Consider the following 26,975-nt stretch of genomic DNA (forward strand, 5'->3'; position numbering starts at 1 on the left):
CTTCCTTCTTTCCTTCCTTCTTTCCTTCCTTCTTTCCTTCCTTCTTTTTCTCTTGTCTCTTTTCTCCCATTTTATGGTTATGAATATATACTCACTCTGACAAAACTCCCACACATTTTTGTTAACTAACTTAGGGAAAAAGGGAACATGAACTTGGAACTAAGTCAAATGTGCAAATTTTAGTTAAAAATGTGTACTTGCCTTGGAGGGGAGGTTTATTTTATTTTAGTTCATAAGGCTTCTAGGAGATAGGAGAGATCTAAATTAAGGAAAAAAAGGAATGAAACAAATCAAAATGGTAAAAAAAAATATATATATATATTAAATTTTATGTGGTACTTTGTTTAAAAAACAAACAAACAAAAAAAAACAAGCGAACACAAGAATATTCTAGAAAAACTAATATTTATTTTTTGGAAACTTTAGTTCTCCATATCAACTAGTTGGTATTCTAAACATGAAAGTAAAATACTCAAATAGTAATATTTGTTGTTGGTATGATCTCTCCCTCAATTCTGTTTAAAGAAGTAAGTACTAAATCAAACAAAAAGGTGTATCATTCAAATTGCTTAGCAGCAATTAACTTGATGTACCAAACGAAATAATTCCAAAATAAAAGACTCATAAAACTTAAGAATTTCCTCTAGTTGCATGCAGTACATTTAAAGACCATGTAGGGGCAGTCTGGAGTAGCTAGTATTTCATGCATTAGAGGATGGTGAGCTGGCTACTAGAATTTAATTGCAGTCTTCCTGGAAGTGGGTGTGTTAAACTATATAATTCTTTATTGTATGAATGAAATAACCAATGAATCTTCTTGTAGCAAAAATAATCAGCAACCAAAAGCCACAATTAGATCGGTGCATCAGTGGTTGTCCTTAAAAGAGTGTATTGAAATGAAAATAGTCAAATTAGTCTCATTCATTGAATTTGCTGAATGCTATTGTATAGTATACTATTACAGAAAGGGATTTTAAATACCTAATGCTACTGCTGGTTTCAGCGATCATTATTTGAGCGTTGTAACGTGGGTAACGGATGAAAGGATCTGTCTGCAGTGGCTCCGAAGAATTCAGAATTTTTCAGTCCTCACCATCTGTGACTTTGAAAGTGCAACTGGAAATTGGACATGTCCACAGGTAAGAAAACTGAAATGGAAGAGTCACAATGTTTGATAAACAAGACTTGATAGTAGTAGAGTATCTCTGTATTGTTTCTCTTTGTAGAAACATAGGCTGATATAAAACAAAATCGCACAATAATTATGTTTATTTTCTCTTTCTTAGGAAAAACAACTTACGGAAGAAAGTACAACTGGCTGGATTGGCAGAGTGAGTGATTTCTAAAACTGCAACGTGTTAAATGACACTGATAATTAAGAAATTTTCTTGTGAGCCGCTTACCAGTTACAATGCTCTTGTGTGCAAGGCTGCTCCATTCACTCACTGCGTTTTGTATATGAAGGGAAAATATCTCATGTGGAGTTGCACAACATCCTTACTCCCACTTTTAAACAATGTGGATACTGCTTTCTGAACTCCCAAGGCTGGGATGACAGTGTGGGCTGGAGCCCACATCCTCCATGACATGTGCATCACTTTCAGCTTGCCAAAAAGCAGAGATCTTATTCCAGGCTTCTTTTTAATTCTGAACTATTGCTTAGGTAGTAGTAGGTAGGAGAACCTGGATGTCAGGATTCAGAATTCCCTTTGTACTGGAAGAACTGTCAGCTATGCTGGTTTGGCTGCTCTCCAGTCTTCTTGCCACCTCCAGAATGATCTAGGGAATAAAACATTAAGAAACGTGTCCTATACTCTTCAAACTGAAATGAAGGAGATGTAGAGGATAGGAGTCGATTATAGTCTTTCAAATTCTCCCTGTTAGTTTTTGTTTGTTTGTTTGTTTTTCCCAGGAATAAACCACTTCAAGTACCCTTTAGTTTTTTTGAATTAATTTATATTTTTCCCCATCCCAGAATATCCACTGGAGAGAACTAAGGACAAGATGCTTACAACTGATCGGATTAAAATTTGCATACTTTTCTGCCAGACCAATTGCTACTATTTGGATGATGTTTTCCAAGCTGCCTTTCAATACTTTTGTTCATGGTAGAGAGTAGGCACCTAATGAACTACACAGAAGATCTGGGGGAAGTGAAGCAGAGATGCAAAAGTTCAGACTTGGAGGGAGAAATGAGTTTCAGAGTTTTTATGAGAACACGGAGTACACTTTCCACTCCCGCATTTTCCACACACTGATTATGCTTTAGTCACTAATTCACTTTTGAAGTCAAAAATGAAAGTTTAAAGAAATGCAAAGAGGGAGGCAACAGCAGGGATGAAATCATCCGCAGTATGAAGATGAGAGATCAACCCACCTGCTGTCAAATTTGATATGGAAAGGAAGGCCTTAGCGCTGACACATTTTGCTTCTCTGCAGCAAAGGCTTCACAATTAGACAATGTGATGATCAAGCTGCAGACTTTGTAAACAGTTGTGCAAAATGAGAGGGCAAAATGCGAGTCTGTGCCATTAAACTAGGTTGTTGGTTTTTTTGTTTCTTTTAAAGAGACAACCCACATCTTAGAAGCTGTTGGAAGGAAAATATGATTTCACTGTATGGTTCTTGGATTAGAGAAGGGAGAGGAAAGTAAGCATGATTGAAGAGGGGATAAGAAAGCTATCTTTATACCCTCTTAATCTTCTACTTAAGGATGATAAAATGATGTTTGACTGATAAGGCATGTTTCTAAATCTATAAAAGAAAGATATGTATATGATTCTATATATGTATATACACATATATTTCATATGTTCTATGTACAAGCTTACATAAAATCATGTATATGTGCATAAAACATATACTTCTCTTTTTGCGTGTGTTCATAGGCTTTTTTTCCTTTTTTTATTTTTTTTTTTTATTTTTTCTGAATATAGAGATGAAATTGTTCTTAATCTAAGAATGCTCCGAACTTCGCAGCCTGTGTTACTGCAATAAGACATCCAGGTCATGAGCTCAGCTAGAACCTGCCAGTTGAGATGACAAAAAGTCACACTTTGAAAAAGCAAGACTGATAAGGGAAAAGCTAGAAAAATGCATCTGGATGTTTTGTGCAAAAATATTACTAGCAAAGAAGGTACAATTACCTGGAGCATGTGAGGGAGGGAGATTAAGTTCTGTCATTGCTTATTTAATGACTGGGGGCAAGTTAGTTTAACTTTCAGTTTTCATTTACAAAACAGGTATAATATCTCAGATCATGCTGTGTCTATCGGGTAAATGTTAATGCGTTTGATACATCGATCAGGAATAACTTCTGCTTCATTTGCTCATTCCTCTGTGTTTTTTTCCCTACCATGTGGAGCACATCCAAAGTATGTGCTATAGAAGGGACCCATTTGTTTCTATCACTCCCATTTGATAACTGCAGGGATATTCCTTCACGAACGTAGCATTCCAGTTAGGTTTTATGAGACATCTCATAATGACCTACTTACTAATAAAATTTCTCTAGAAAAGCAGCTTGTTTTCTTTCAGAGTTCAAAGATTTGTTTACAACTGTGTGTTTTAAAATGGGGCATTCGAAGAAACTGCTTTCAATATTTAGATTATCCAAACCAAAGCCATAACCTATGGCAGAATAAAGCAGTTACTTTAAAGGTAGATGCATATATCATTTCGTAAAATTATAGGAAACCAGGAACACTTACAGGAATTCAAATTCAAACAAGGTAAGGAAGAGCATCTGTCATTAGCAGAGGTCTAGCACTCAAGAAGTTCTGCCTCCTTTAGGATCAGTGAGATATTTTGAGTGGGTTCACTTCTAGAGTAGTGTCTACAAGTTTTGCCTGCTAAGTCAGTAGGCAAAATATCCTGGTGAAATATTGTTTAAAGTATAGAAGCTTCTGTTTAGAGATATCAAAAACTGAATTTATCATTTTTGTTTTGGAGTTTTGTTGTTTGCTTTAATCAACATCTTTCTTGCGTTCAAGTTTCAGCCATCTGTACCTTATTTTGCCCCAGACAACACTACCTACTACAAAGTCTTCAGTGACACAGAAGGTTACAAGCACATTCATTACATAAATGGCACAGAGGTAAGTTATAGGACAATAACTGCTGATTTTTTTTTCTGCTGGTGGTCAAGAAGCCTCCTATTCTGTTTTTTGCCTTGCCTTTTTCTCCTCTCCAGGCTCCAGTACCTATTACTGAAGGAAAGTGGGAAGTAATCAGCATAGCAGCTGTAAACAAAAATTTTCTGTAAGTATCATAATTAAGTTATTGCCTCCTAGTAGTGTATAAGCAGACCAGGAAAGAGAACAAGGGGTGGGTGCCTTTTAATTTATTAAAAATCTGATCTAAACATTTAAGATAATCCTTTAAATATTGTATTGTATTGGAAGCACTTTATCAAAACCAGTATGCTTTGTTTTTCTAGGTACTATATTAGTAATCAAAATGGTGATATGCCAGGTGGAAGGAATCTTTACAAGTAAGAAATTTGTTCTGCACTACTAGTAACATATCTGCTAATGAAATGTAATACTTAAAATTTCTGTGTCAAAGATTAGGCTGTTCATAGTCTCAAATACCTCCATTAATAGGATATTTAATTAGAATCAATATAGTAATTAAACTTCAAAAAACTATAGTATTTTTCTGTAATCTTAGTAATAAAGAAAGAAGCATGTTGCCCCTGAAGAAAACCTCTCATGCTTTTACTTTTGCTGTGATGATAATTCCAGTATTAACTGAAATTAAAAATTTTAAATTTCCTTGCTTTGCTATTTAAGCCAATAAGAGCTTTATTCTTGAATTTTATCAAATTTTATTTGGTCATCTTATTCAAAAAAATATACTTGTGCTCCATGTTTTGTTTGTTTTTTGTTGGTTTTTTGTTTTTTTTTTTTAATAATAATCTTTCATCTCTGAAATTAAGCTCATCTACTTTGCAGAATGCTCTTGGAAAGCAGTCCAAAATCTACTCAATGTGTTAGCTGTGATTTGAATCAAGAAAGATGCCAGTATTATTCTGCTTCCTTCAGCAAAGATGCACAATATTATCAGCTAAATTGTCTTGGTGAGTACATCTGGAATTAGTTGACATACGTATGATTCACTGTTTAGTTGGGTGGGGAAGTTCACCCTGTCAAGGTCTTGATAGGCACTGCATAACTTATGTATTGGCATTGGCAGTGGAAAAACATACTCCCTTCTAGGCTTAAAAGAACCTCAATAAAATTACAAGGTTATAAATTATAGTTCTATTCACTAATGGACCTGAAAGGGGCAGCAAACATTCCTGTTCTGTATGCAAACCTGATTATCCTCAGAAGCTGCCCACATAATTAGATGCCATTTGTAATATGCTAAAAGTTGTAGCGAACTGCAGTTTCTTTAGAGCAAGTTAAAAGAACAATAACACCATACCTTATGGATTAAAATTCCTTCATCACAATTGTGACAAAGAGGAGGTAGTACCTTACTTTGAGGCCAGAGAGAATAGAGAAATTTCTCTGCCTACGCGGTATTTGAAGATAGGAAATCATTGCTAAGGCCCTGTAGGAGGACTTGTTTCTTTTTTCTGGGCTGTTCCTGTAGAGCACTGCATACAGTTGTGCTGTCTAAGGGAACATACTGTGCATGGGGAGCTCTATCAGTAGAAGTGATCTGTAAGCTCTGGGAACAAGAGGTCATCAGCTAGGTAAAGAAAAGTGCCCTATGTGGGAATAAAATTAAGATAGGTAGCACTGTTTAAAGAATCCACTGTATATAACTACGTAGTCATACGTTAAGCACTGGGACTGCAGTCTGACCTATAAGCACTAGATATAAATGAATCACAGGGTGGGGAAAAATAAAAATCTTTCTAAGATTTCCACTTAACTTGAAAAGCATGTACCTCACAGTCACATAGTTGCCTGCAAGACAATTTGAATATTTATATGATGCTTCAGCTTCAGTTTGGGCCTCACTAACTGAAAACAATATACGTAGAATGGATGAAAACAAATTCTGAGCCTTTGTGATTCACCCAATTCCAATTACTTTTTCAGAGTTGTTTTATGAGACAGCATGCAAACATAAAGGTTTTCTGCTCTGTCAACAGGTCCTGGCCTGCCCTTGGCTACTCTGCACAGAAGTAGTGATGATCAAGGTATGAAATTGTCTTAAAATATAATTTCTGTTAAACCGGGAACATGCATTGTAAATTTATTTTAATTCTCATTGCCTAGTATAATAATTAAAAAGTCAGTTTTATCTGAAACTAAATTTATCCTTTATTTCTCTACTATAGTTAACCACAAGAATAAAATAAGTAGTTCAGCTTGCAGCTATTAATACTTCATTTAATATTATCCTACACTGTGCTAGAAAACAGTAAGTAATCTATGTCTTATTTAGTGGACAATTGCTTGGGTTTTGTGAAAATACAGTTAGAAAATGTGGAAACTGGCATTCTGGTTTCTAAATTACTGAGGAAGAACTATGCCAGAAGCATTGATTATGAGAGAAAACAAACTGCAGTATGCTGAGACTACCAAGTAGGTGGCCATCTTCTCAGGTTGACTTTTCAAAGTGATTCATATTCAGAGAGTAATGGATATGAAAATAGTGTTTGAGCTTCGACACTTATGAACTGTTATTTAGTCCTCAGGTACTTGGAAAATAATACTGAGCTGGAAAATTCATTGAAAGATATTCAAATGCCTTCAAAAAAACTTGGCTCCATTACTGTAGGAGGATACAGTAAGTTCAAAAATGTTTTGCTTTTCTTCTCCACTTTGCCAAGTCCTTCAAAGTCTTTTTGAAAAGAGCATGACAAAAAAGATGAGTGTAGAGGATATGTTTGCAGTTATTTGGTGTTTAGAAGTATAGAAAATATAGAAAAATATATTATGTGTGTATGTGTATATATGTGTGTGTGTGTGTGTGTATTTGCTGAAATATACAAGCATTCTGACCTAAAACACTCTTTTTCCATAATGTGATGTCTTTAAGTTCTCATAATGATATGAATTTGCTCTATTTTTCCTTGATCTTTACCTGAAAAATAGTAGGAGGCTCTACCACCAATTTGGAGGGAAAAAAAGGAAAAAAGTGAGGTGGAGCAGGCACAACATTCTTAAGCACGTTACCTTAAATTCTAAATTCAAGCAGGTCTTAATTCACAGACATAAATTTCTTTGGTTGGAGAGAGCAGGTGGGAGGTGACATACAATTAGTATTGAAAAGTTTTCTAACCTAAATGGTAAGGTTTGCAAATCAAAAAACACTGCTTACCTTTGAACTTCTGCAGGGGATATTTCAGTTGAATAGTCACATTGTTAAAAGCATGTTCACACTCAAGGTCGCATAAACTGAATAACAGAATGTTAGAAAACAAACTGGTAATGCTTTGCTCATAGCACTTATTTGAATCTGCACATCCAAATACAGACAATTCCTTGGAATGTTCCTAGACTGAGGAACATCAGGTAGGTACCAGGCCTAACATTGCCATTCTGTCTGAACTGTTTTTTGCTCAAGCCTTTGCTACTAGCTTTTCTATTTGTGACAGGCTTCCTCTTGATAAAATGAATATTCTTAAATTTCATTTTACATGCTGTGTTGATTTCCCTCAGTCCCTGTAACCTGTTCTTGTAGATGTCTCCCTACTTCCGCTGTTACTTTGTTTAATAACAGTCTTTACCTTTGTGTTTTCTGTCTTTTATTTTAGTCACATTTTTAATAGGGCGAAAGGTGAAATCTTCCAGGAAAGATGGAGGTTTAAAGTATTCTTTATGCTATCAGTTGTGTATTCATCTTTTTATTCTTCTTTGCTCTCACTACTTCATCTCATCAGAGTAAAAACTTCTGGGTAAGGGGATTCTATTTTTAATGTCACAAGTAGAATAAATAAATTCATTTCTGTTGTCCTAATTCAAGTTCCAAGTCCGCTTGCAAATCAGTGTATTACTTGCACTTACGTACAACATACTTATCAAAGAAATTGACTCCTATGACTGCAAAAGTACATAGACAATGTAAAATAAAGGAAAAAAAAAGGCATTTTTAAATGTTTGATTAAGGCTTAGAATTTTTCAGTGGTTTTAATGTATTGTATTTTTCTGTCTGGACAGACTGCTGCAATACTGTAATACACTCTAATCATTACTGCAGTACAGTCCATTATAATTGATTCATGCAATTATACATGTACTTTACAGCATCCATTCTTTTAAAATTAATGAGTAATGGTAAAGCCAGTTGGTTTGCAAAACTTATGTTGTGTACATTTCAAATATTCTCCTAGCTCTCTGACAACTTCTCTAGAAAGAGCAATATGGATAGAACCAGAACAATGTTGCTTGAGGATATAATAGATATTTGGGTATGTTCCTGTGATGCTTTACAAACTGCTCTGTAAAGCCTACATGGTATGTTGATAGTATTTAGAATTTATTTTTTTAGTGCTGGGAGAGAAACTTGAGTATTGAAATATTTTTGAGTTTGTTGTATAATACCCTCTGCAGATACTTATCTAGTTTTACAGGTAAGATTTATAATGTAGGATAGTGTTAAAGGAAATCATGTTAATGCCACAGATTGTATTATTTTAGGCATTCTGGTTTAAAACTTTCTTCTAACTTTTCTCTATGTATTTGTTTGCTTAACTGGAAACCTTTACTTGTGTATGTTAGTACAGTTCAGATGAAGTTACTTTTTAAGGGAGTGATTCGAATGTGCCCTCGTATGAATTGCAAAGTATGTCAAGTTATTTTACCGGAGAACTGACCAAAATCACTTGCTTCTCTTTTAGACCTCTGGTATCAAATGATATTGCCTCCCCATTTAGATTCATCAAAGAAGTACCCTTTGCTCCTCGAAGTGTAAGTCTTCAACTTATGTGGGAATGTTGCATTAATAATCAATCACCTGTATGTACTTCAAATCCTTTTAATAAGTTTGGGAAGCGTGGAACTGATGTGTTTTCTAATTACTTCTTGGAGGAGTTTTAATAGAGAATGAAAATAAGGGATGTATCCCAATTTCTGATAAATTTCTGTGCCATAAGATGATGCTGTGCTTAATAAGAGCATATTTTGTGACTAGCAGTGAAGCAGATATGTTCTGTATCTTATTTAAAAGCCAGGATGTTAGTGTTAACTTGCTATGTTCTCTGTTCTTAGTCCTTTAGGAAGATTTTAAAACTGCATTTCAAAATGAAACCTTGAATAAGCCACATATCTGTGATATTTGACTGTTTGGAGCATTGTCTCATTCTGCAAAAATATCCAGTGTATCTGCCTTCTGCATTTTGTTCAAATGCCAGTCTTGCTACTTATCTATTTTAAGGGATGAGAGAAGAAAGTGAGATAAGCCATGTCTGGTTTAAAAAAAAAAAATTAAAAAAAAATTAAAATAAAAAATCAGGCTGGTAAACAGCCATACAAAGTTTAGTTCAGCTCAATTTGCTTATCCTTCACTTAACAAAAAAAAGTTGAAAGAAATAGTTTTCATGAAAGTGGTTTTTTTTTTTTTTTTTTTTTTTTTAGCTGCTTATTTATTTATTTATTTATTTTTAAAGACCTTAATCTCCTCAGAAAAGGAGACCCAATATTCTGGATTTAAGATGTGAGAATTATTTCTATTGTCTTCAGATGAACAAATAACCAGATTCTGTTATTCAGCTTAGAAATTGCTGAAAATAATGTAAAGGTTTTTTAAAATTGGGATGACCATTAACTTAGAACTATTCTGTATGGGTAGTTATTCTTGAATGGATTTTGTTCTCATTGAAAACAAGCAGAAGAAAAGAACATCTTTACCAGAGAAACACACCCTTGCTGGTAAGGAGTTCTTCCTATTCTTAGAAACAAGGTATATAAAAAAAAAAAGTTGAACAGCTAATGAATGCGTGCAGTTTGATTCACTCTTCCTCAAGCACTTCTGTTTGTGGCACTGCATTTTCTTCTAACTGGAAATTACTGAAATGTTAACTTTTCCTTTGTTTTCCAGGATATTACCCCCCAAAGAGAATAATCATTACCTGCTAGATGTACCTTTATATGATTTGGGACCACTGTAACAGTTTTTGCCTACTGAACACTTTAATGAGCCATCAGTGTTCTTGTGTTGTACAAACTCCTTTTCATTTTGATTCTTTTTTTTACTGAAACCTGAGCCATTGTCTGGGTCACCTCTGCTGCATAGTTGCCTTTATGCCTTTATATTAGAAAACCTTTCAGCAGTGGCAGGATTCAGAGTGTACAGAAACAACTATTGTGTACAGACATCAACTATTCCTAATAGCCTTTCTTTGCTCTCAAAACAGAGAAAAGTAGGCTATACAACCATGAGAGCCACAAGACCACTCTTTGGTGGGCCTTCTGTTGGACAGTGGTTAGGCAAATGTGAGCATAATTGCACCTTACAGGTACTCAGTCTGATTTTGTAGAATTCAACTGCTTCCAAATACTTTCAAATAAAAAATTATGTTTTCAATATTTTATTCCTTTTTCACAGCACGCTTAAAAAAATAGCTTGCTTAGACAGTAACAGTTAATTCACTGATGAAACACTAAAAATGCAGAAGAGATCTTTTTCATGTTGTAGATGAAGGCTATTTGTTTATTTCAGATTTTAAACAGAAAAATTGTAAGTAAATGGAACAGAAATAGGTAATTCATCACTAAAACTCAGATGAGTGGATACGTCAACACAAACAGGGAAGATTTTGAGTGAGATTTCTGATAAGCCACTTAAAAGATGAAAGCTTCCTATTACAGTAAAAAGCAATAAAACAAAATTCCAATTTCAAAAGCATATTAGAGTCAGAGCGATGCTTTTCTTGTTCGTTCTGTCTAGTTTAAAAGTTTGCCCTTCTTGTGCAAATTGTGTTTCAAATGCTATATGAGAGAATGTGGAGAGTAAGTGCTTGAATGCTATGGGTCTTTTCACTCAGGTATGCAGGACCCTGTAGTCAGAAAGTAGATCATGCCTTCCGGATTAACTGGGCTACGTACCTTGCCAGTACAGAGCAGATCATTGTGGCCAGCTTTGATGGCAGAGGAAGTGGATACCAGGGAGATGAGATCATGCATGCAATAAACCGAAGACTAGGAACCTATGAAGTGGAAGATCAGATTTCAGCAGCCAGGTAAGCTACAGTGAAATGGTCAACAACTGTGTCGTCTTTTCTGTGCTTATTTCAAAATTATTGGCTAAAACATGGCTAAATTCTATGTTCATTTTTTTGTGTGTGACTTGTAAGCCAACCATCATTTTATGCTCAAAAAGAGAGGAGAGTTAATGCTGTACTAAATTTACTATATTTCTGATTTTATAGGGATGGTAGCTGTCACTTTAGTTAAGGGAAGTATACCAACAATGAATTTGTAGTTTAAAGTTTTTCTCCAAGCTTTTTTGCAGCTTTCTGTTGCAACTGAGACTTACTTGTATGCACTGAGGTGCCCTTTGTTTATGTTACAGTTCATCTTCGTAACTTAGTTTATATTGAAGAATCTTATGGAAGTTAATTCTTTCAGGATTACACATGGAATTGAAAAAGTGGCAGAGAGGTAGGATGGGGACAACTTGGTTATCAGAACTAGTTCCAGCAAATGATACAGATGTCGGTGGATGTGATTTAAGAGTTTTTGCAAACTTCTCAGGGTCTGCCGTCGTAAGGAGTCACTACTGTGCAGTGGGAAATGCTTATTCACAGAAGAGAAAGAGGCCAAAAGGATGAAAACTAGGCACATCTGCACCATGGCAGATTCCTGCAATCTATTAAGTGTTCAATTATTGTGTTTGCTTTTAGAAAGTTTTCTGAAATGAGCTTTGTCGATAAGGACAGAATAGCTATTTGGGGTTGGGTAAGTACTCAAATTTGCTTGGCTGGCTTACTTAATTGTAACAACTAGTTGTTGTACTGCCTCCTGTGGGTGTGATGTACTTGAGTATTGAATGTGAAGCACCTCTGGTGTAGCAGCACAGTCCAGTATCTTGAACTGATGAAGTGTATCATGCAGTTGCATGTATGCATGAGACATTCCCCATTTGTATTTAGGTGCTTTTGAAACAAAAATTCAGACTACTGGAGGGATTAAAAACTATTTAAAGAGATACAGCCAACTACTGTGTACTAGATCATAAGATCATAGAATCGTAGAATGGCCTGGGTTGAAAAGGATCTCAAAGATCATCTAGTTTCAACCCCCTCGCCATGGGCAGGGTTGCCAACCACTAGACCTGGCTGCCCAGATAGTAATATTTAAAGAAAAATTCCAAATATATTCAATAATATCTCTTAATACTAATTGGATGACTCCAGATTAATAATAATAATAATGTAAGGCTGTGTGGTATGCTTGTAGCGTTTTCACTAGCAGTCTGAAAATACCTAAACATACTGTTTGGTTTTGATTATTTTATTTCAGGCTAGATATCTCTGATTTGGCTATGTTTTTAAATCTGTTACAGAGGATGGGAGCACTTAATAGCATGTATATAGCTTCTCAGCTTCAAGGTAAATCATACATGCATGTAGCATTAGTTGTAGCTATTTGGTACAAGCTCTGTTTAAACACTTCTCCATCCTAGGCTGCCATTTAATTGTTTTTCTGGTGTTCAATGGGTGTTTTTTGCATGCTTTATGTTGAATTAAATACAGGAATGCATGCAGGATCTTGAACTAAATTGTGAGCTGAAATTTCTTCATTGCTGGTGACAAGCGCCAGTGAATAATTGTTTGAAGGCAAGTTATGATGACAGTGATGCCTTTAGTACCTTTCCAACACCTCTGTGATGTATGAAGTTGAGCCTTCTGTAATGAGCATTTTCAGGAGGAAAATTCTTTCTGCAGAAACAGAGGACTTAATGCATTCCCGTCTTACTGCTTATGAGCCTCGGGATGAACAGTTGAAGAGCAGTCCTCCTGGGGCTAGGCTGGGGGTCATGTATCCTGGATACCAAATCCATGGGAATTTCTTTCTCTTGGGTTTTTAGATTGTCAGCCTCTCACTATGTGCATTCATTTTGCCAGGTTATGCAAAGTATTCATACACGGGTTTAATTAGTAAGTACATGCATTATGTTGCTGATTTCATTGAGAAGACTTAAGTATTGAAGTGGAGCAAACATTTAAGAGCTTTGAACTAAGTCACAGTTCCATCTGCCTGTAATCTGTTCTCAAGGCAAAAACGAGATCCAAAAATCACTCTTCTTTTTGAATGTACGTGGGCACGCTTTCCTAAATAATCTCTTCAAACTACAGGGAGGGCAGTCGTTTGGGAGGTTGGTGACATTGTTTAGGTAGCTTGCTGCCTGAATGCTCAAGTGTGTCAGATATTTACTCATCTGTGTATCGGGCTAGACTGTGAATGTTCTGTGCCTAGCAAGAAGTATCTTGCTGCACAGTTCCTCCCACAGAATCAGCAGAAGATCCTTCACTCCCAGTCACAGTCTTGCTCTTACTCTTTGTAGGAGAGGAAGTAAGTGAGCTGCCATAGGCCTGCTCTGAGGGAGCTGTAAATTTTCGGGTGCCCTGGTACAACTACTCATCAAGCATGTTACGGGCCTCAGCTCTGCTTCCACCTACTTCCCCAGCACATAGAGGGACACAGTGGTGCAGCAATGTCTTGTTTCCTGTCTTTCGCTGCTGCCTACAGTGCTACCAAACACTGTCATTCTAAGCTGAGTCACAGATCAACGGCATTTGCACCCCTTTTCCACAGCACACTCTCATTCATCAGAGCCACAGCTGCCATGCACTGTTTGATGTCTGTTTCCCACACTGTGCAGGCTGAGTGAGATCTGACCCAAATTCAGAATGGAATTCATTAATATGAAAAATGCTGATCCTATAAATGTCTGAACCACTTAGCAGATGGGCCCCATCCTTTCCTTTCCGACTAAAATAACAGCAATGTTTTCTTCTCAGTCTTATGGGGGATATGTGACCTCTATGGTGCTTGGCTCTGGAAGCGGCGTATTCAAGTGTGGAATAGCGGTTGCCCCTGTGTCACGTTGGCAATATTATGGTATGTGATGGCTTCCTTGTTACAAGGATTCCCATATGTCTTGCAGTGCACATGCTGCAAAGTGTTGACTCATAGTGCAGAACTTTGATTATCTACTAGATGCCATATAAATGCCATTTGGTCTGTTTTTATGAACTCACGGCTATTGCATTTCAGAATAAAACCAGTTGCCTAAACCTTATTTCCATTTTAAAAAGTTACAACCACAATTTCAGATAATCTCTATGACCTTTAATGATGCAAAATTTTTATATTTGTAGTAATACTGTAATATGTCTGCACATGTATTGCTGAGCTGCCACATGTTCTGAGGTACTGAGACCAGTATCAAGTATACTTTGCGTATTTAAAATGCTACTTTTTTTAAAGAAAGAGAGAACTGTGAGACCTAAAATCAAACTTGCATTGCAAACTGCTCTCTGAAAACGACAATCAAATTTAATTTTACACGTAGCTTGATGTGAGGAAAAGCTGAACAAATTGACAGGTCTGTACAAACTTCCATGTTATAGTTTATAAGGTTGTGAGACACACAAGGCTATAAATATGGTTTTATAGAGAACTTCCTCCCAGATAATAACGTATAGTTAACAGTACAGTATATGTTAGTACAGTGCGGCAATGTGGACATTAAAATATGTTGACATAACAAACACTGGTTTGTATGGTTAAAATAAAGCAGTAAATTTGCAGGAGTAATAAGATATCATTCTCAAAAATCTGTGGAAAATTAGATATTAAACTTTGACTATATATAAGATAGAGTCCTAAGCTTCTGCAGCATTTCATATCATAGACTTTAAGTGTTACATGTTTAGATTAAAAAAAAAAAAAAAAAAGTAATATATATTTTTAAAATGCTCATTATTTACTAAACTGTTTTAGCAGCTATTTCAGCAATTTTCTTAGGCTAGTTGAAAGAATAACAATAAGGTAACATTGACATAAAGTACTTTATTAATATTCAACATTCAAGTGTCCATGGCAACAAGAAGATTAAATACACTGACTAATAATGGTTACCTACACAGCTTATTGTGGGAAAACTTGTTTTTTATCTTCCATCTCTTTTTTATTTCTAGTATTTATTCTTATTGTGTCTATCAGTGTGTGAAACGTCTGGCAGTCAGAAATATTGGGAATTAAGTAGTACATTCTATTTGTTGCTTTTTTTTTTTTAATTACAGACTCAATATACACGGAGCGATATATGGGCCTTCCTACAGAAAGTGATAATCTGAGAAACTATAACGTAAGAAATCACTTGATTTCATTTTAAGTATGTTCTTTCTTTCCTAAGCTGTTCTTCATGCAGTTTATTGCATCCCCGTGTGAAGAATTAAGTTTGTTTCTTTATTCCAGTGTTAATTATTGCATTCCACTTTTAGAGGTTGTAGTCTCATGCTTCTGAGTTTGAATGAGGCAGTTACTCCTTGCTGTACAGCATGGGCTCTTTGTTGTTTCTTTGGTTTACTCATTTTTGTTGGGTTTTCTTTCTTTTACATTCAGTTCCATTTGGCTACTATGCAGATTGTGAAATAAGCTGTAAAACTGCTTTATTTTGTTCACAAAGAAACAAATTTGTCTTAATATGCTCATGGACAAACTATGTATTATCTCAAAAAAAGCCCAACAAAAACAAACAAACAAAACCCTCAAACATTTCCATCAAAACAAATCTACGCCAGTTCTCTCTGAAATTTAATTAAAAAGCATGGATATCGTGAACTTTCCAACTTTGGAAGCTGTAAGCTTTATTCAGGGAAAGAAAAATCTCCCAGGTATTTGGAAACCTTTACAGGGAGGCAAGTCTGTGAGTACTCTGAGCATACAAATACACTGCAGACCAACTGAGAGCCAGCTTGGGACTTCTCTATGAATATAGGATTTCTGAAAGTTGATCAAAAGTAACTGATGTTTGTCCAGATATTAAACAATTTCCAGGCAATGTAATGGGAACAAAATACCTGTGGATTTTGCTTCATTGCACAGAGAAGTTTCTGATGGAGGAGTAATGTCTACCCTCAATGTGCCAGCAGCTTTTTGTTGCTTAAAAGGCTTTTTGAAACTGCAAGCAGCGGAGTGTACGACAGAGCTGCCCAAATTTTCTATAAGGTTTTGTTAAATTTCAGATCGAGGTGGAAATACACTGACTATTGGAGAAGAGTGAGTGATGTGAAGAGTACTTTGTTATTGCGGTATTTCATGGAGATGTTTAGCTATAATCACGTTGAAACCAAACATAAATTTTAGAGACAAAGAGATGGGGTATTCTCTCTGTTTAGCTTGGTGAATCGGTTTGATTCTTTTCCTCCCCAGTACACAATCAGTCCTACACTATTTCAGTATCATGAGGTGGGGAAGAAAGAGTGACTTAACAGTGTGTAAAACATATGATTATATACACTGAAATTCAGACAGAAGTGTCTGTTTTGACATACTACAACAGTGATCCAGTTTGTCATACTGCTGTACGAGCTGAGGAAATCAGTAGTGATTTGCAGGGTGATTGTCTACTGTGTCCGCCTCTAATAGGAGAGCTGCTTGGGCCCAGCAGGGCTGACCAGCAGCCTGCAGCAGCCTGCCTGCTTTTTTCCAAATGCAATTCTTTATGGCAATGGGAACAGTAGGAGGTCTGTGAGGTAGCAGAGTAAATAGAAGTTACAGTCGTTGTGTGGAACGAACGTTAACGCTCTGGGTGCACAAAGTCATTCAACAGCTTCACAGCACAGATGGCAACAGAGGACTGTTTAATCCTTTCAAGCCAGGAGTCGGATTTTCTTGGCATAGTATTCATTGCTGGCAATAGCCACGTTGAAACTGCCAGTACCAAAGAGCTAAAGGTTTCAAATGTGTTACTCTGAGGACTAATTGGGGAGAATGGTGGCTAGATGGAGGAGGGGCAATTGCACAGATCAGATTGTCGCACTTCATTGCTCCTTCTAGATACATGAAAATTTGACATGTCTTCATTTATTGCTGAAAGCTTCAAATAACCTATTACTTAAAATTTGCTTTTCCACATAAACTTAGAGTGTGTGTAGCTTCAGAGGTGAGTTCGTTGCTTTTCATATAACTACAATGAAAGAGTCATAGTATGTTGTTGTTGCTGAAGACCTTTCCCGTCCTCCACCCAGTATGTTTCTCTGGCTTACAGACCCTTCCTTCAGTGGCTCAGGCCCAATAAATCTGCTCCTGGCCCCTTACTGAAGCTGAAGGCCAACTCCTGAATAGTGTTGTTCAGCGAAACAAGTACTGAAAAGCTCTCCTAGCTAAAGCTGTTAAAGTATGTTAACTTCATACTGTCAGGTTTGCATGCTGCATTGTATATATTCCCTGTTCTACCACATAAAACATGAAGCTGGTTTGAAAGTGGAAAGTTGCATAAACCCTGTACTGTGTGATCTAATTTAAAAGAAATGGGGATATGTGCACACCTGTTGAGAATAGGTGTATATTGCTAAATGCCTTCCTAAAGCAGAGTGATATTAATGACTGTGAATGTGTCATCTCAGGAAACTGCATCTAGTGGTGTTGAGAGGTAAACCCTACCTATGTATTACTGTGACATTAGATATCACACTTATTGATGGATGAGATCTGACATTCAGTTACCAGGCTGAAGGATGGTTCATAATCCTCTCTGTAGGGTACTTAGGTGTGATCAGTGCCACTTAATGGTTGTGAGGTATTAACAGTTGGCATTTTGTGAAAGACAGTCATGAGCATGGGTAGGGCTCCCACTATAAGCATGAAAATGTGAGTACAGGTCCTGTGCTGAATGGCAGAAATCTCATCTGATGTCAGAAATGTCCCTGATGTAAAGGACTGAAGGCTAAAGTGTGCTGGAGTTTTGCCGGTCAGATGTAGTAGCCACAAAGAGCATATCAAAGAGGACTGTTCAACTTGTGAGATTATTTTGCAGTTCACTCTGAATTTGATATGCTTTTGGCAAGTGTTTGAAACAGTCATAGATTTGGCAATCTTTTTCTAGCAGATTTGAAATGTTCAGTCCTTAAGAACTGCTGCATCATTAGGTTATGCAAAACAGGGTACAATTTTGTAAATATGCCATCTTGTACTGATTTGACATTTGTTCTATTATCTGAGAATATGCTTAAAGAGAGAGAGACCTTCAGTTTCAGCCAAACCTTAACTTGTTTGTTGAGTGCTGATAAAATGTTGACTGCTGTGTGATCTTTAGAAAAGCCAGTTACACTCAGCAGGGCCTAATTCTCAGTACTTGCACACAGCCCGTTTTCAGACCCTTTGCCATTACAGCATAACTATGAAATGGAAAGGATTAACTACATTGCATTTACATACAGTCCACCTGGGGTTTGTTCAGTTATTTCAGCTGTGGCTTGAGTTGTGACTGTGTCTAACTTCATACTGTTAGCTATTGTGACACCTCTTTAATCTTTTTTAAGGAAGGGATGGGGTGGCAGAAATGCTTTGTATTTACTGCACAATTTAGGGAAAGGGAAGGCACTCAGTGTTATGTCTGGGTACAGCAAGAGAGAAATGACTTAAAAAAGAAATTCTTCCTTTTGTGTACACCTTTTCTGACATATTTTACGGCTTCATTTCATTTAATGATTGAAGACAAAAAGAAATGACATGCTTTCCTTAAAACCGCTTTTGGAAGGTAGATCAAGTAAGGCTTCCACACATAAGTTTGCTGTCCCTTAAACTAAATTTATTTGCTAGGAGAAAGCTTATAAAGAAGATCTATCAAGTTGTTTTCCATGCCTATGGAAAGTACTTCATCAAAGGATATTGCCTGTGTTGTTTTCTTTTTTTATACACTAGTTGGCCACAGTAATAGTGCTCCTTACTTTATGTCCCCTCAGATTCTGGCACTCTTAGCTATCCGTACTGGTGTGTTTCAATGGATAGTGACACACTTCCAATGTGCACAGTCTTCTATGCATTTGATGGGGCTTCTGTTAAACTGCAGCCTTAGATTATGAAAAGATGGCAAATGCAGTGTTGTATTAGAGGTGTTCTGTTGGTTTGGTTGGTTTGCTTCTACTGTACTCAGTCTTTTAATTTGATTGAATTACTACAAATGAGAAGTTGCAGTATGGTATTTTGCTATGACAGAAGAAATTTAATATCAGTGCTTTTCTTCAATGCTTTCTTTAATGATACTTTGTATTTAGTACACCAAAAAAAGTCAAATGCATTATATTACCAAGAAATGGAAAAGTTCCTATTTCCTGTTTGTAAACTCATGCAAATTGCTGTGCATGGATGCAGCCTTCATGCAAACTGGGGAGGAAGGAAGGGGGGGATATGCACTTTATTTTTTGTACCTTTTACATATTTTCTTAGCCACAGTAGCTTTTAAGTTGCTCTAATATGGAGAACACATACTTACTTCTACAGGGACTTTGGCATTTTTAAAAGAGAACCTCTTTAATAGCGCTAATAGAAGGAAATTTCATTCAAAACGTTTGACCCCATAACATCAGGTGTCTGTCTTATCAAGCATACAGTATCTTGTATTGTTCACCTGCATCTTCCCATCCTCATGGCAAAGGCTATCCCACTCCCTTCCCTTGCCCAAATGCAGTTTCTGACGTCTTTACTTTCCTCATTCCTTAGTACCTGATCACTATAGTAATCCAGTTATGTTCTGGTGAACATTTGTGTCAGTGTTTTCAATTTGTTGATTAAGTTCAATTGCTGATATTTTTTTTTCATTGCTGTATTATAATTCCCAAAAAGCAGATTGACTTTTTATTTATAGACTTTTTGTCTTGTGAGGTTTTTGGGTTTTTTTTCTGTTAGGCATGTATTATACTTGGAGGAGGTCATTGTTTTAAACTTTTGAGACGTATTTACTTGAGAACGATGACGTACACATACACAAGCTCTGCCGGCTTAGCTACAGGTATACTGTAGTGTACATGTTAGTGAGGAAAATAATGTGTAGTCTGTAATATCTTCTCCTTTCTATCATAGGGTGCACTGTTGCCATGGCAACATTTGTAACTTGCCTGCAGTAACACAGAAAACCAATGGTAAGTGGTGTGCTGCAGGCTAACAACATGCTAGCAAAGCATTAAATGTGTATCTAACTCGCAAAACTCTTCCCCTCTGGACTTGCTTGTCACTTTGTAGACATAACCTTTGGTAATAATTGCAGACCAGTGCAGAATGGTTAGAGTATGAGCACAGTGCGGTTGGATATGTGAATACGCTACTTTGAGGGAGGAGGGCAAGAGTTGTTACTTTTTATCTGAAGAACCCCAGACTGTGTCAATAGGAATCAAAGTCAGTTGGTAGCAAATAATCATCTAACAAATAGCACCTTTTTTTCTTTTTTCCTTTTCTTTAATTTCAGAGTTCAACAGTAATGGCCAGAGCTGAAAAATTCAAGGAAGTTGAATATCTCCTTATCCATGGAACAGCAGATGGTGAGTTGCAGTTAATTAGACATTTTAGTATTACAGACAGGTTTGCAATTCTACTACTGACAAAACAAAAGCATGAAGGGGCAAGGCTGTTACATTTACGTCAATAAAATAAATCAGCTTTATGCTACTAATTTGTGTCTCAGTCAGCAGTGCTGGGGAGTCTGTGTTCATTGTTTTGCTTTTTCCCTCCATAGCAGTACTGAAACAATTTTTGTTTACCTTTTCCATTTTTTTTTTCTTCCATTTTTCAGATAATGTTCACTTTCAGCAAGCAGCTCAGATTTCCAAAGCTCTTGTTGATGCTGAAGTGGATTTTCAGGCAATGGTATGGTTGTGTTTTTGGGGTTTTTTTTCATTATCATATGAATGGACTCGTATTATGAGAATGATAGCAACAGCCCCCTCTAGTTAGGTAGAAAACAACTGCAATCCTAAATAAGTTTACGTATTTGTATTTCATGTTCAGTAATTGAAATCATTACATAACTGTCTATGTATCTACTACACAAGAACAAAAACTAATGCAGTTTTTTTTCTGGTATTTGATCTTCCATTTTATTGTTCTGTATTCTCAAATCAGCCAACTCAGTCCCAGTCTTAGAAACAGCTCACTCAGTAGTATACTTTCTGTATAAGGAAAAGTAAACTTAAGTTAGATCCATTTCTTTACCTGAGATACACTTTTGGCATCCCTTTTAGACTTGTAAAGACAGAGCAGTTATTTGCCTTGTGAATGGAAATTCTCAGATTAAGGTAGCTGTGCTTCCTTTTCTACTTGTCCCAGCCCTTGAGAAACAATGGATAAATACAAAACAAAGCCAAGTGCACCACTGTATGGTCTTTCCTTCAGCAGGGATAACAATGTAGTGAGAAGGGACACCATTCTTAACAGAGAAACTGGATCTAGCTTACAGAATCACAGAATGGTCAGGGTTGGAAGGGACCTCAAGAATCATGAATCTCCAACCCCCCTGCCACATGCAGGGCCATCAACCTCCCCATTTAATACTAGACCAGGCTGCCCAGGGCCCCATCCAATCTGACCTTGAACACCTCCAGGGACAGAGCAAGCAGACGAGTAATGTACTTATTCTGTACTTCTAGCATGAATAGCTGGTGTATCCCACACAGAAAGCAGGGACAGAAATCACTGCAGTTTCTTGCTATGATTGTCTTTGCTGAATTAGCCTCATTCTAGATGGCTGATTTTTTTTATCTTTATTTTTTTAGTCTGCTTTTATGTCTGTTGTTTGATTTATATGACTTGTATGTAGCTAGAGGTAACAGTCTCTATATTTTCTTTCCTGCAGTGGTATACGGACAAAGACCATGGCATCAGCGGTCAAGCACATAAACACATTTATACCCATATGAGCCACTTCATAAAGCAGTGTTTCTCACTGCCCTAGCACAGCAATGGCAACACCTTTTTGCTTGTTAATGATGGCATTTCTCCAGAAAACTCCTTAGCAAATGTACTGAACAAGTATAAACTTTTAAGATGACATTAGGGAGTCAGATCTTGGGATACCTGAGTATACAATGAAGCTCTAATCTTAATAATGATTTCTGTTGCCAAGCAAACATTGCATTTTTTTGATTGTTTAATGAAGTCATTAACATCACTAGAATGTATGTATGTAGGCTACAGACTTCTAGAAAGCACAGTACTTACTTGAATCAGGAACTTATCCTTTGATATTTCAATCCTTAAAAAAAAAAAAAAAAAAAAAAAATAAAAAAAACAAAACCCAAGCTTGTATACTGATGTAACAAATGCTGAAAATAACATCAAGAGAAACTGACATGGTAATCAAGGATGTTTCCCCCAAAAAATAATTATTTCCATGAAAATGTTGATAAAATTTTGAACAGATTTTGCTGAAATTACCTTATGCTTGATCAGTGATTATTTTAGAAATATATCAGTAATTCTGCAACATTAATAATTTCTATGCAGAATAAAACAGTTTACTTCTGTCCCTTGAGTTATTATTTAACTGCAAACTCTTGGATTACAGTTGCAGAATCTTGCAAGGAAAGCATTCAACCAGCTTTTACCAGAGATTGTGAACGATACTTAAACCAGTGGCATTGAATTTGTTTCCTATCACTACACTCTGATATTTACTTACTTCATAGGGAAAAAGGCTGCAACTGTCGAAACCTGTACTGGTACTCTAGCAGATCACAGTTGTTTCTCCATGGGACAGAAATCTTTCCTTTTTTTTATATATATAAATAAAATCCCGTTTTCCAATAAGTAAGATATATTCCTTGCAATCTAACAAAATAAATGCTACAATGCAACTTAGCTGTCACTTGAAGCAAGGACTGGACTGCAGCTCTCGCATGATCAAGGTATTTAGCAAACCTGCCTTTTTTCTTGTAGCCTCCCTTTAAACTTCTGCTTTATCTTTGGCACTCCAGGTAGGCTTCTCCAGCTGAAGATAAGAATGACTTTCTCTTCATTTCACATAAATAGTACAAAAGGGTTGCATTTTTTCTGAAAAATGTGCTGCTTAAATTAATAAATGGTCATTAAGTTATGAAAAGTTGTATATTCTGTATTGCTGAAAATTCTGCTTAAGAAATTTGCTCCTAGAACGTTATAAAAGTACATCAATTCCATGAGAAACTTACAGTGAAATTTCTGTTTTTGTTTAGTGTACGGGATTGGAAGGTGATTAGCTAACACTTAGTTTCTTGATATTCGATGTCCATAAATGATGGTACATTTCTATGTTATAAGTGATACCGGGTGCAAATACAAAGTACTTAACAGGTAGACAAAGAATGAGGGGGGGGGAAGTTAGCTGTGAGTTATTACTTGCAGTTAAAGAGCTGCAAGTGATTCCTTAGAGATCAGAGAAGCAGTACTTTTTTTTTTTTTTTTTTTTTTTTTTTTAAGTGAAACTAAAAGTTATATAGTCTTCATAAGTTATTATGATACTGTTCTTTGTATCAGACCTACCTTACTGATGCTAGAGTCTCACTGGGAAATTGTTCTGGAATCTGAACATGTAGTTCTAACTTTATCTGTGAGGCAAAAGAAAGTACAATGCTAATTACCATCAATTAGAATTCTTGGTTTAGGAAAGCAACTTCTAGGATATACTGCTATTGGAGCGCCACGTAACTTTAAAAGGTTTATATGCATATATGCAATTCTTTCAATTGAGGTGTTCTAATGGGCATCAAATCAGCTTCTTCTCACCAGTAGATCCTCCCCAGTCCCAAGAACAATGCAGGATACGGGCAGTTAATAAGATGATAAAGCTGCCTCAGGGAATCAACAAACAGGGTTTCAACTTCACTTAAAAATGCATGATTACTGGAAAACACCTAAAACTGATGTCACGCAGGTAAGCCAGTTTCTTCTGTTAGTGTATAAAGCTAGCACTATGAACCAATTGTGGCCAAAAATCTGCCATGTTGCTAGATTTAGGCATTTATTGGCCAGTTAAATTTTTTTGGTTTTTTTTTTTTTCCTACATGAAAAGGATGAATTTATGTTCTTTTTTGGTACTTTACACAGTTTATTGTTCAGAGGCAGCAGAAGCCTGAAGGGCAAGTTAGAGTGGTTTCTCTGGCTGGAAAACTTCCACTTCACATTCAAAACTTGGTTGAAACTCAGAGCATTTTAATAAGATGGAGGTAATACTTCAAACATTTGGGTTTTTGCAGTAGTACTGAACCTCAAGGACTACAAATTTTTTCAGAAGCAGAATTCTCGAGTGGTAAGAATTGCAGACACTCCCACAAGAGGGAGTAGCCAAGCCAGTGCTCAACTATTAGACACTTTAAATTCCTCAAAGCTGCAGTATTTAAAATTGTGTGAACTTACCTGTTGAACGGCTGGAGGTTTGAATTACTGCTGCCTGCTCCAGAGTGTTTCTCCCAAAAGCAAGAAGAACCAACTCATGATCAATAAATCAGAATCTAATTCCCACTCTTCCTGGGACAGGTGAGTAATGTGCCATCCCTGATGGTGCACGTACTGTTTGTTAGAGTCAGACCATGTATATCACCAACAACTGCATGCAGCTAACCAATGCCGACTGTATTCCACGTTTCAGTGAGGCTGCACTTTAATATGCTTCTCAAGTTTCTGCATTGTACAGCACAGTCCTGCTCCATATTCAAATGTTAGGCAGCCATTTAATATTGCATACTTATTCTGAGTTTTGCGGTGTGAAAGTAAGAATTGAAAATTAGTTAGGATAAATATTTATTTTCACATAACATTTCTTAGTTGTGAAAAACACAATAGTCTATTCACATGTACACACAAACTCTTGTAATAAATTACATCCAAGAATTTAAATAATTTTGAGCAAGAATATGAAATTAGAAGTAAATATAGCACTACATTTTCTTTATATTGTGTGTGATTCAGAATGTTGAGTTTAACATCAGAATAGCATTTAAATTCACACAAGAATAGAGTAACTGTTTAAAAAAAAAATAAAACACTCTGGAATACTGAACAGAAATACAGAATGCCATCGAATACACTGATTTCTTAATATTCTAAGAGTTGGTCAAGTGAAACTAATACATTTTGATTGTATATATTACCTGTAACAATGTCAGCAACATATTAAAACACCACCAGGCTGCTTTCAGGACAAACCAGTTTTGAACTTCTATACTAACCTTAAAACAATTGAAATCTTACAATTTATCATCGAGTACACAAAACAAAGCATTTAACCTTAATGTATAGGCTTTTTTTTTCATAAATTCATAAACACAAACATTTAATTAAATATAAATCCTCCTTTATGTCCATTTGTTGTTTTTCCCCCATAAAAATAGCCTTTAATTGGGCTTTGATAATGCTAGGAAAAACTTAGAACAGTAACCCTAATTGTTTGCAGCAAAATGTAGTTGTTTATGGCTGAAGTAGTAGAAAGTAAATACACACACACAAAAACATTACAAGGAATACTTTAAATGTACTGGATATGAAAACTTATTCACTTGAAGGCTATGAGAAGGTTAGCATGTCTTGGAAAGCTAGAGAACGTTAAAGCCCTGTCACTAAGTTGCTATAATAATCACAACAGTGTGAATTCTCTTTCTTAGGATTCAAAGCAGTAGTGACAGTTAGTCTTCATTTAATCATTTAAAAATTTACCTAAAAAAATTTAAAAATTAGTAAATTGCAAATAATCCATAAAACTTTTGTTCCATGTTGCCTATTAATTCAGTACCTAATCTCACAGTCCTTGTTTTACACAAAAAAAAAAACAGCCTGAAGGAACAGGCAATAAGAAAACTGGTTATGAAAAAATGTGTTTGCGAAGAGCTTTAAAGCCACATTTTACTCTGCAATGCAGTTTTTAATCTTTTTATCAAGATGTACTTTATGGAATAGTTAAAATGGCTGTAACAAAACTGATAGAAGGATACCCATTTAAGTAAGTACATGCAATCTCTGGAATTAAAGAGTTCTACTTTTGTTAGTAGAGACAAAACAATAGAAATATCAACTTAAGTGGATGCGTTTTAGGAAAGAAGAGGAAAATCATTGGGCAGGTGTTGCAAATGCACAGGGTTATAGTTTGTATCTATAAAATTTTTCCTATTGTAAAAATAATGAATTCAGTAATGATGTAATGCAGTTATTTGGCCTACCACAGTGACATTCATACAATACAAGATACTGTAATCATGGATTGCTTTGCTTTTTTTTTTTTTTTTTTTTTTTTTTTTACAAATACTGTACCAATGTTTCACATCAAAGGATGTGGTGGTATTTTTCAACTAAGGTGATGAAATGTTTATAATAGATATTTTTAATAAATATAATATATATGACTATGTTCCAGTTACATACAAATTTGAATATTAAATACACTGTATTATAAATCAAGAAAAACTGCACAAATCCAGAATCTGACCCTGCAATCTCCATTGCAAGAGTAATCCATGACTTCAAAATGACAATTTGAGGAGAAAAGGATTATACTTGTGAGTTTGTTCACAGGGTCAGATCAGTTCTGACTTTAAAAACAACTTTAATCTCAACTAGTCAAGATGGGTCTCCTAAAATCACTCCAGTAAAATGACTTTAAAAAAAAATTGGAACAACTGTTTCAAGTTCACCATGAGTGAAGATTAAGTTTTCTCACACAGGAAAAGTAGCAAAATACAGTACAAACCTATTAACAGGTAAGTTGAATTTGAAAGAAACTGCTTGTTAAAGTTATGATGTTGTTAAATTTATGTTAAATTTATGATATGAATACTGATAAATACATCAAAATACTGATAATTTCCAACACCAGCAAAGGAAATGAAGATTTTTGGCATTGGCTACTGCAGACTTTTGCACAGATAGCAGACAATGTAGACATTTAGACAAAGAGTAATGAGACAAACATTGCACTACATTACCTGTGCTAGTTTGAGATGAAAGACAAAAGTTACAAGATCAAATCAGTTATATCTATTGGCTGTGGCACTCCTTTCATTCATTCGTAAAAATAAAAAAAAAATAATAAAAAAAAAGTTT

The 26,975-nt window shown here is 35.8% G+C and overlaps 1 protein-coding gene across 4 annotated transcripts in view; it reads left to right on the plus strand.

Moving 5' to 3' along the window:
- Positions 1–22,201, plus strand: part of DPP4 (dipeptidyl peptidase 4) — a 38,326-nt gene extending 16,125 nt beyond the window's left edge. Inside the window, exons 11-26 of one of the 4 annotated variants that reach the window (XM_042822047.1) lie at positions 1,004–1,139; positions 1,287–1,331; positions 3,993–4,097; positions 4,193–4,260; positions 4,439–4,492; positions 4,956–5,080; positions 6,110–6,157; positions 6,652–6,750; positions 8,804–8,873; positions 10,949–11,143; positions 11,807–11,861; positions 13,928–14,027; positions 15,215–15,279; positions 20,380–20,452; positions 20,704–20,777; positions 21,763–22,201. In XM_042822047.1, the coding sequence (XP_042677981.1) occupies positions 1,004–1,139; positions 1,287–1,331; positions 3,993–4,097; positions 4,193–4,260; positions 4,439–4,492; positions 4,956–5,080; positions 6,110–6,157; positions 6,652–6,750; positions 8,804–8,873; positions 10,949–11,143; positions 11,807–11,861; positions 13,928–14,027; positions 15,215–15,279; positions 20,380–20,452; positions 20,704–20,777; positions 21,763–21,861 (1,411 nt within the window). In that variant the 3' untranslated portion in view covers positions 21,862–22,201. The other 3 variants (XM_042822048.1, XM_042822049.1, XM_042822050.1) reach the window with 3 other exon arrangements.
- Positions 22,202–26,975: the final 4,774 nt, after the last annotated feature.

The sequence above is a fragment of the Centrocercus urophasianus genome, unplaced genomic scaffold, assembly GCF_019232065.1.
Source record: "Centrocercus urophasianus isolate 14NV4802_14NV808 unplaced genomic scaffold, USGS_Curo_1.0 seq_20, whole genome shotgun sequence".
NCBI classification, from domain to species: Eukaryota; Metazoa; Chordata; class Aves; order Galliformes; family Phasianidae; genus Centrocercus; species Centrocercus urophasianus.